General features: G+C 42.9%; 1 protein-coding gene across 2 annotated transcripts; it reads right to left on the minus strand.

The window, feature by feature from the left end:
- Positions 1-1675: 1675 nt before the first annotated feature.
- Positions 1676-7317, minus strand: SOD3 (superoxide dismutase 3). Of its 2 annotated transcripts, none has more exons than XM_058193000.1 (2): positions 6816-7317; positions 1676-2590 (listed from the first exon to the last, which is right to left on the minus strand). In XM_058193000.1, exon 2 carries the CDS (start codon positions 2559-2561, stop codon positions 1833-1835), a length of 729 nt encoding a protein of 242 aa, XP_058048983.1. In that variant the 5' UTR covers positions 2562-2590; positions 6816-7317; the 3' UTR covers positions 1676-1832. The 2 variants fall into 2 exon arrangements, with proteins under 2 accessions (XP_058048983.1, XP_058048984.1); XM_058193001.1 differs by having other exon boundaries at positions 6866-7315.
- Positions 7318-10743: the final 3426 nt, after the last annotated feature.

Below are 10743 nucleotides of genomic sequence, written 5' to 3' on the forward strand. Positions count from 1 at the left end.
TTTCCCTGGATGAGTTCCATCTTGCAAATATTTCCAAACAGTTTTATTGGGGCTTTTTTGTTTTGTTTTGTTTTTGACACCCTACTAAAAATCCAAGATTATGCTTGTAAAAGTCTGTGAGACGGATTCCGGATTGTGGATCGTAAGTCAAACAAGTTAAGAAGATTAAAAAAGAGGAAAGAAGCCAAAACTACCCATATATAAGCAGGATGAAAGAATAAATGTGAAGGTTTAAAATAACAAACCGTGTACAAACTCCAACACAATTTGGCAAAAGCCGTTATCACTCTCCCCCAGCCAGCTTTCTCAAAAGGGAAAAGGCTGTAGGAGAGAAAAACCTATTTAATGCATTTTTAGACAGGCAGGGAAATGGAGCCCATCACCTTAGTCAAAAACCTGTGTTCTTCCCCCTCCCCAACTTTTTCTTCTTCTTCCAGATTTTGTGATAGCGATGGTGGCTGTTACTCTGAAGGTGCTTTCAAGAGATACGGCACCCCAGAAACAGGATTGGATCAGGTTTCCATACCAAAACATAAGTGTGTTTTTTTAACACCTAAAAACTAACTCTTGGAGTTAGCTCCTCCACCCAGATAGATGATAGATAGATAGATAGATAGATAGATAGATAGATAGATAGATAGATAGATAGATAGATAGAGACATGATAGATAGGTAGGTAGGTAGGTAGACAGACAGACAGACAGACAGACAGAGAGTGATAGATAGATAGATAGATAGATAGATAGATAGATAGATAGATAGATAGATAGATAGATAGATAGATAGATGATAGAGAGAGACATAAGTAGGTAGGTAGGTAGAGATAGAGATAGATAGATAGATAGATAGATAGATAGATAGATAGATAGATAGATAGATAGATAGATAGATAGATAGATGATGGATGATAGCTAGCTAGCTAGCTAGCTGGATAGATAGATAGATGATAGATAGATAGATAGATAGATAGATAGATAGATAGATAGATAGATAGATAGATAGATGATAGATAGATAGATAGATAGATAGATAGATAGATAGATAGATAGATGGATGATAGGATGGATGGATAGATGGATGGATAGATAGATGGATAGATAGAGATAGATAGATGGATGGATAGATGATAGACAGATAGATAGATAGATAGATAGATAGATAGATAGATAGATAGATAGATAGATAGATAGATAGATAGATAGATGATAGCTAGCTAGCTAGCTAGCTGGGTAGATAGATAGATGATAGATAGATAGATAGATAGATAGATAGATAGATAGATAGATAGATAGATAGATGATAGCTAGCTAGCTAGCTAGCTGGATAGATAGATAGATAGATGATAGATAGATAGATAGATAGATAGATAGATAGATAGATAGATAGATGATAGGATGGATGGATAGATGATGGGTGGGTGGGTGGAGAGAGAGAGAGAGATGGGATGGATGGACAGAGAGAGAGATAAGTAGGTAGGTACGTAGAGATAGAGATAGATAATAGATAGGTAAGTAGGTAGATGAAGAGAGAGAGAAAGAAAAGTCGGTATATAGATTTAGATATCGAATATATAGATACAGAAGATACCTAGATATAGATGATATAGATATAAATATAGATATAGATGGTACAGATAGAGATGATATAGATAAAGCATGAATATCAACTTTGAAAGGCTGGTCCTGCTTTTCTTTATTATTAATCTGCTTCTGGAGGGAAGAATTCACTAAAGGAGAGGTGCCTATTTTAACATTTTCAGAAGGGAAACTTCTGCTGCAACCCGCTTAGCGGATACAAACTCCGTCGACCGGACCTTCGGGATGTCAGCCATCTCAAGCCACCCCAGTTTTTATCACCCTTTTCTTCCTTTTGGCTGTGACTTTGGGCAGGTGCTTGTCCCACAGCTCCTTCTTGCACGTGCCGATGACACAACACGCCAGGCGTGGGCCAGCGTTCCCGTGGGCCAGGCTGGCTTCGTTGTTGCCCTTCCCCAGGTCATCTTCCTGCTCGTGGATCACCACCGAGCGTCCGAGAACGGTCTGAGGTCCAAAGAGGGTAGCTCTGAGGTTCGATTTCAATTTCTGAACGTTGCCCCCCTTAGGGTAAAAGTTCCCAAAATCCCCAGGGTGATGGGGGTGGTTGACTTTCCAAGGGTTGTAGTGCCCTCCAGCAGAATCGCAGCCGTCGCTCAGGTCGCCATATTGGTGAATGTGAATGGCCCTCACTGAGGTGCCCGTTTCCGTGGGAAATCCTGCCAGGTCGAAAAGGGCCGCCAGCTTCCCATGAGGGTAGAACTGCTTGAACAAAACCAGACCCGTCACGCGTGGTTTGCTGTCCTCTAACTTGCTACTGGGTTTGGCGACGCAGCAAGCGTAGGCCGTCCGGTTGGCTGTGATGATATCGTCGTAGAGTTGTGGGTACAGCAAACTCAACCAGAGATCGTTGATTTTCTTCTGCATGTCCATCAGGGAGCTGGCGGTAGACGGTGCCTCTTCCGAGGCGACGGTGGTATTGGCGTCACAAAGGACCAAGCTGGGCGTGAGAAGCAGCAGAAAGATCATGGTTGGGCCAAGTTGGATCCTGGCGCGACCTACGGAGAGATTAAAGTTATTAAGTTTTGATTTTATGATATAAAATACAAAGGGGAGAAGAAGGAAAAAGGAAATTAAGGTGAGGAAAGGAAGAGGGGGAAAGGGGGTGTCAGATACAAGGGGAAAGAAATCCAGTTTTGGTCACCACACTATAAAAAAGAGGTTGAGACTCTAGAAAGAGTGCAGAGAAGAGCAACCAGGATGATTAGGGGACTGGAGGCTAAAACATGCAAAGAACAGTTGCAGGAACTGGGCCTGGCTAGTCTAGTGAAGAGAAGGACCAGGGGAGACAGGAGAGCAGTCTTCCAATATTTGAGGGGCTGCCCCAGAGAGGAGGGGGTCAAGTTATTCTCCAAAGCACCCGAAGGCCAGACAAGGAATAATGAATGGAAACTGAACAAGGAGAGATTCAACTTGGAAACAAGGAGAAATTTTCTGACAGGGAGAACAATCAACCCATGGAACAGAAGTTGCCTTCAGAAGTTGTGGGAGCTTCATCACTGGAAGCTTTCAAGAAGAGACTGGACAACCATTTGTCAGAGATGGTGTAGGGTCTCCTGCTTGGGTGGGTGGGGGTTGGACTAGATGACCTCCAAGGTCCCTTCCAACTCTGTTAATCTGATATTTAATTTACCATCCCTGGAGGCTTTCAAGAAGATGACTGGACAGCCATCTGTCAGAAATGGTGGAGGGTCTCCTGCTTGGGCGGGGGTTAACCCTAATCCTAGATGACCTATAAGGTCCCATCCAATTCATCTGATCTAATCTGATCTAATCTAATCTAATCTAATCTAATCTAATCTAGAAAAAGAAAGAAACGTGGGCATTGACTTCCAACTCTTCTTAGCCCAGTACAAGATGAAGACGCTCCAACTTCAACTTTTTGCTTTTACAGATTAATATATTATAACTATCCATTCCTATAACATCAAATCTTTCTAATCAACAAAACCAAGGTCAAAGTTTCTTTTTTTTCCCCTTCACAACCACAATTTTGAGAAATGATGGCCAAATAAAAACGTATTTTCCTCTTTGAATAAAACAATCCATTTAACCATCCCTGCATTTCCTTCCTGGCTGAGGAAAGAATAGATATTTCTATTCATACCTAGTAATCTTTGTGAACTGTCACCAGTTTTATTTACAAAATTCATTATATTTCTTTGATATTACTGGAGGGGGAGGAAAGGGGGGGAGAGCCTTTTTTTCCCACCCTTTTTTTCCCCTTCGAAGTACTAAACTTTTTTTGGGTTTAAAAAAACCACGACTTACGGAGAGATTAAGAGAGAAGCGGTGGGCTAGCAAAACAACCGAATGACAAAGGCGCCCAGGAGTCACTTTTTAAGAATAATCTTGAGCATTGGAAGGGATCGTTGCTATTATCCCATCGGTTGGGGTAGGAAATATATTTAGAAAATTAATGAAATTTGATCTTGGGAGGCAGATGTTTTTCCCCCCTCCCTTAATCTTCTAAACTTCTATCTTTCTAACAGGCATCCCAATGTATTCGTCTTCTCCTTGTGCCCTATCCGTCATTGGACGTTGGCGACCATATTGGCCATCCTATTTTTATCAACAGCCGCACGAGAAATCGCTGCTGAGTTTTGTCCAAACGGGTCCCTTAAGTTTCGAAGCCACGATGTCTTTCTTCTGCCTGGACCTCCTTTGCCTTCAATCTTTCCCTGGAGGGTTAAGTAAAGGATGCTATATTTTTCCAGATGTCGCATCGCGTGTCCGAAATATTCTAACTTTCGCTTTTTAATGGCTTTGATGATTTCCCTCCTTGGCTTTCCCAGGCGGCTTATCCCCTCCTCCTTTCCGATTTTGTCAACCCAGCTTATACCTAACAGCTGCCTGTAAATCCACATTTCAAATGCTTCTAGTCTCTTCAAGTGGTTTTCTGTCCGAGACCAACACTCCGCTCCATAGAGCAGGATAGAAAAGATGTCGCATCTGACAAGCATCTGATTTTCAATTTTAGGCTTATGTTGTGACTGTGGAAGACCTTTTTTTTTATTATTTTGAAGAATGCCATTCGAGCTTTCTCTAGCCTTGTCTTTACTTCAGGAGTCATGTCCCAGCTTTCATGTAAATTAGAACCGAGGTACGTGATCCTTTCGACTTTTTCTAGTGGTATTCCTTCCAAAGTTATCGGTGGTAAATTAACGGGTTGTTTGCTGACGACCATGATCTTGGCTTTTTTTTTTTTAATAAAAAAGTTTTATTTCCATTTTCCATCAACATATTCAATGTACAGTCTCTTATTCAACATCAATCGTTAACTTTCATTTGTTACTTATTCGGGCCTGCTCAGCTACCACTTCCTTCCTTAACACAACCTTTCCTCTTCCCTTCTCTACCTTCTTCTACTTTCTCCATCCTTCCTCTCCTTCACTTTTCTACTTCCTCTCCTCCTTCCCCACTCCTCTCTTCTTCCACCCTTTCTAACCCACTCTCTTTCCCCTTTCTTCTTCCTCTCCTTTCCCCCTCTTCTACCTCTCTCTTTCCTACCTACTTCCTTCCTTCCTCTCTCTACTCCTCTCTCCCTCTCCCTTCCCTTCTGAAATGGCAGTTGAGCAGCCCCGATTTCATTTCAAATTATCTCTATTTTTTGATTACATATCTTCAATCATTCCTGTACATTAATAATCCTTCATCTTCCACCCCACCTTTTTGGCTTTTGAGGTGTTAAGCTTCAAGCCATTTCCAGGGGTGGGGCTGAAGGGGGTTCGCAGGGGTTCGGGAAAACATCTAGCTAAGATTCTGTGCAGTTCAGAAAACTCCCAAATCCCACTCCTGGCTGGTCCACCCCACCCCTTCCCTCCCAGGAGTCCCTACTCGGCCCATTTTGGATGCAGGTAAGTGCAGGGCATGCATGGAGGTTTGGGGAGGGCGAAAAATGGGTCTACCAGAAGATCAGGAAGGCTGGAAATGGGTTCCAGCCTCCAGAGAGCCTCCGGAGCCTCCCAGAGGCTCAAGGAAAGACTCCGGAGCCCAGGGAGGGCAAAAACACCCCCCCACTGTGATGCAGGAGGCCAACTAGGCCACGCCCACCATGGCCACACCCACCCAGGAACCAGGCAGAGAATCCCTTGCTTAAAATTTTGAAGCCCACCTCTGGCCGTATCCCAATGTATACACACACAAATTTTTGCAGCCTTAAAGACTGGTTGGAGGATTCCCCCCACTCATCAAATTTCTCCAACCTCCCCCTCCCAAAAAACCCCTTATACATATACATCCACTTTTGTCTTTATGTACAGGGAGTCCTCGACTTAGAACAGTTCGTTTAGCGACCATTGACCGTTTTTCACAGCTACGACTTCTGCAGCATCCTCATAATCCCGTGATCAAAATTCATATGCTTGGCTGTTGGTTCATATTTATGACGGTCACAGTGTCCTGGGGGGGTGGGGGTGGGGCACACGATCCCCTTTTCTGACCTTCTGACAATCAAAGTCAATGGGGAAGCCGGATTGACTTAACGACCGGGTTACTAACTTAACAACTGCAGTGATTCACGTAACAGCATTGGAAAGAAAGGACATAAAACGGGGTAAAACTCACCTAACAATTGTTTCACTTAAGGAACATAAATCTGAGGCTCAGGTGTGGTCATAACTCGAGGACTACCTGGATATACCCTGTTTCCCCGAAAACAACTGGCAAATAAGTCCTAGCATGATTTTTCGGAATGCTCGTAATATAAGCCCTACCCCCAAAATAAGCCCCAGTTAAGATTGTTCAATCAGATAGATGCATTTAGTACCGTATTTTCCCCAAAATAAGACCTAACCAAAAAAAAAAAAGCCCCAATGCATCTTTTGGAGCAAAAATTAATAAAAGACCCAGTTTTATTTTCAGGGAAACATGGTATATTTCTAGATGGTTTTAGAAAATATGAATGTTTTCGTTTGTGGATCAGCCTTCTGAACTTCACTGGGTTACTAAACATTTCAGTTCCTCTCCAAAGATCAAAGTTCTCATCCTCACGAGCAACCTAAACTCTTAAACACGGATGGCAAATAGAGGGATGTCTTGATCTTTTTTCGGCAACTTTCCTCCCAAATCAGCCCGTTTTAGTAACAAGCGTGTAGGAAAATTCACCACGAAAGTCAGTAACACCAGCTTCTAAAGTGGCTTGAATGCCTTCCTGTTCTGCTCAAAAGGTATTTTCAAGCCGGAGGGAGAGAAAAAAGAAAACAAAATAATCGTTCGAATCACCTCTAAGAATGCCGAGCTTCGTTTCTAGCGGTAAATATCTTCCTTCCTACCTTCGTCCGAGGTTTTTCTTCAGCAAAGATCTGTTTTCCGGTGACACCGACTAGTTGCTTGCGATTTCTTCATGGAAAACAAGCTGTCAAGCTCAGAATCTAGACCTCCCTGGACTTGAAGCAAATTGGCTCTGCTTGTTTTTATGGAAGCTTTAGGAAATATTAACTTCTGGGGAGTGGTTGGCAGAGATTTTCAGAGGTGGGGAAACTGAATCCGTTTAGCGAGTCCAGCAGAACTACTTTCTTCCAACTTTGCTAAACAAAAGGAACAGCTTTCCAATGAATCCTCACCTTCAGAAATATATTCTCTCTTTCTTTTTTCCACCCATTGTATTAATTTTCTATGAGTTACATTCCTTAGGGCTTAATAAACATCGTGTTGTCTGGGTATTTAATTTGCTCAGCAATACGATTCCATTCTTAATCTCCATTCCTTTCTTCCAACCACGGGTAGAATAAACTCCAAGTCTGATAATATTCTGGCTCTTCTTTCTGTTTGATTTGCAATGCCAGCCTGCCCATTTCTGCACAGTCAGATATCTTCTTAATTATCTCTTCATCTTGAGGGTGTTTCTTCATCTTTCTGATATTGTGTAGAGATAATCATCACTGCTGTTAAGGCATGCAATACTAAATACATACTTTTCTGATATCCCTAATAAAAACAGTTTAAAATCTACCGTATTTTTCGGACTATAAGATGCACCTTTTAAGGGAATGGAATGAAAATAACTGTGTGTCTTATAGACTGAATATTGCTGAAGCCCCGCCCACCCGCCAGCTGTTTTTTGTTGGGTTTTTTTTGGCCTCTGCACACACCATTTTGGGGGCTTTTTTTGGCTCGTTTTCGAGGCTTTTTTCAGCCAGTTTGCATGGCTTTTTTGGCCCATTTTCAAGCCTTTTCTTGGTCTGTTTTTTCCAAAAAAAAGCCTCAACAATGGGCAGAAAAAAGCCTCAACAATGGGCTGAAAAAAAGCCTTGAAAATGGGCAGAAAAAAGCCCCCAAAACAGGCTGAAAAAAGCCTTGAAAATGGGCTGAACAAAGCTTCAAAAACGGGCTGAACAAAGCCACAAATATGGGCAGAAAAAAGCTTCGAAAATGGGCCAAAAAAAGCTTTAAAAATGGGGCAAAAAAAGACTAGAAAAGGGCTTTAAAAAGGCCCAAAAATGGGGAGCACAGAGGCCAAACACTTTTTTGTTATTGTTTTCCTTTTCTAAATTTCAGTGCGTTTTATAATCCAAAAAATACGGCACATGTTTCCCTATTATCTTTTCTAGCCATCTATGTATTTTTGCCCCCATTTTTTTTGTTTTAGCACAAGTCCACCACATATGATTAAATGTTCCCGTCTTTTTCTGTTATGTTTCCCGAAAGTTGTCTAGAAAATCTGTCCAAGCCATTGTAAAGTTGAGTTCCCAACCAAAATCCTACTGGTTAATACCTGGTTGTTGTTGTGGTCCGTCAGCAGCCTACGGAGCTGGCAACGGAGTCAGAAAGCGATGAGGCTGAGGTGAGGCCGGGGCCATCGGGGAGTGAGGTGCGGACTCCAGATCCTCCAGAGGCTGATAGTAGTGAGGCAGAGGAACAGGAGGAGCCTGTTCCTTATGCACGCATGAGAAGAGCTGCCAGAAGGCAAGAACAGCTCAAGCAAAGAGGACGACTTGGGAGTAGGGCCAAGAGATGACTGGCCCCTCCCATAAGGCTTAAAAGACCAGCAACGGTGTTTGAGGTTTGCCGGAAAACAACATTGGTAACTTCGTCTTCTGCTTCGTCTACGTCTTGCATTTATTTTTGTGACTTCTGAACGTTTGCCAAGAAAGGCCTTTGGCAGTTTGCCTAATTGGACCAAGGTTTGTGATAGGACTGAGGAATTTGTGTTGGAAAGAATTTGTTTTAATTTAGTTGAACTACACTGGGAATGAAGTAATTCTCAGCTGTTCGAATAAAGTTTGTTTGTTTGTTTCATGGACTGAGTTACCTACTACCTACTTGGGCCTGGGTCACAACACATGTGTTGAGGGTTAAGCCCTGAAGGATTACATTTCTTGAGCAAACGCTACAATAGACGGATTTAGCCTTCTTCCACAAAGTCATTTTCTGCTTTTCCGAGAGAAGGAGGGGCAGTCTCTTTTTAAACCCAGCAGCTTTAAAAACTCTTTGTGCAAATTTGCGTAGGCTCATAATTTCACATCTGGACAAGAAGCTTCCTTAAGAAAGCATTTCAGTGTAAACATGCATTTCATTCCTTTCATGTACGTCTGGGGAATGTGGGCCAGGACCTGGGAAGACTACTCAAAATAGGAAGCACAGCTGTGAATGTTTAGTAGTAGTTGCGTAACCGGGACCTTGGTTGTTTTCGCAGAAGATCTTCTCCAGAAGAGGAGGCTAAAGCCCAGTTACTTATGGGACATATCCAGTGGTGGGATTCAAATAATGTAACAACTGGTTCTCTGCCTTAATGATTTCTTCCAAAAACCAGTTTGGCAAACTGCTCAGAAAATTAACAACCAGTTCTCCCGAAGTGGTGTGAACTGGCTGAATCCCACCACTGGACATATCCAGTGTGAAATTCAATTTTTTTTTACTACTGGTTCTGTGGGCACGGCTTGGTGGGCATGGTGTGGCTTGGTGGGTGTGGCAGGGGAAGGATACTGCAAAATCCCCATTCCCACCCCACTGCAGGAGAAGGATACTGCAAAATCCCCATTCCCTCTCCACTCCAGGAGAAGGATACTGCAAAATCCCCATTCCCTCCTCACTCCTGGGGGAAGGATATTGCAAAACCTCCATTCCCACCCCACTCTGGGACCAGCCAGAGATGGTATTTGCCGGTTCTCTGAACTACTCAAAATTTCCGCTGCCGGTTCTCCAGAACCTGTCAGAACCTGCTGGATTTCACCCCTGACGTATCCCTGGGACAAACTACCTTAGCTACAGAGTTCAAAACTAGGACTTTGCCAACTCACAGTTCACATTCTTTCAGATTAATATCTGACTAAGCTCGGCAGATGGTTTGTGGGAATTTCAACATGCCTGGAATTTCTCTGAGTAATTAAACCTGTTGCGTTGGATTACCGAAGCAGCGCCGAACAATTTTGGCAGGCAATGTATTAAGTCGCATTTCACATTTTGTTTTTCCAGGCTGATCCTGGCGGAGGGAAGGGAAATAATATATACATATATATGTAGGTCTTTGGTTGTTCGGGTTTTCTCCGGTGTAAAATTGGAAATGTCTTGGCAACGTTTCGACGAAGTCTCATTCGTCGTCTTCAGGCTTCAGCTTCGTGCTTCTGGGAGCAATGTGATCGCAGCTGTTTCTTCCTTTTAACTGCTAGTGGGGGTTTGAACTGATTGGGTGGGAGCTTGGCTGTGCTCTGATTGGATGGAGGTTTTTTTGTGCTCTGATTGGCTGGGGGTGTGTCCTGTTTGGGTGGGGGCTTGGTTGTGTTCAATTTAGTCTGTGTTGCAGGGGGATTTGAGCTGGTGAGCTGCATAGCTGTTGTTTGGCTTTGTGGTGGTGCTACATCTTCATAGTGGGTGTCAGTCTGCTGCATGTATGGATTGGAGGGGTTTGAAATGGCTGATCCAGATGTCAATATATATATTGACATCTGGATCAGTGAAAATAAAACCATTGCAATGCAAGATAAAATGCTAGGTTGGCTAAAATGTCCAGGTTGCGAGCATTTTCGTAGGAGTGTCTTTCTTGCTAAAGTTATTGACATCCGCTTCCCTTTTTTGCTTTGTACACAAAACTGAAATGTTGCAAACACCCATTTCTACTATTCAGGTGACCCTCAGGTAGTGGTGAAATCCATTTTTTTTTACTAATGGTTCAAAATCTCCATTCCTCCTCACTCCTGGGGAAAGATACTGC

The sequence above is a fragment of the Ahaetulla prasina genome, chromosome 8 (genome assembly GCF_028640845.1).
Source record: "Ahaetulla prasina isolate Xishuangbanna chromosome 8, ASM2864084v1, whole genome shotgun sequence".
NCBI lineage: Eukaryota > Metazoa > Chordata > Lepidosauria > Squamata > Colubridae > Ahaetulla > Ahaetulla prasina.

Bases quoted from the DNA above. Each gene is read 5' to 3' on its own strand.
- SOD3 (XM_058193000.1), bottom strand. From the start codon at position 2,561: ATGATCTTTCTGCTGCTTCTCACGCCCAGCTTGGTCCTTTGTGACGCC.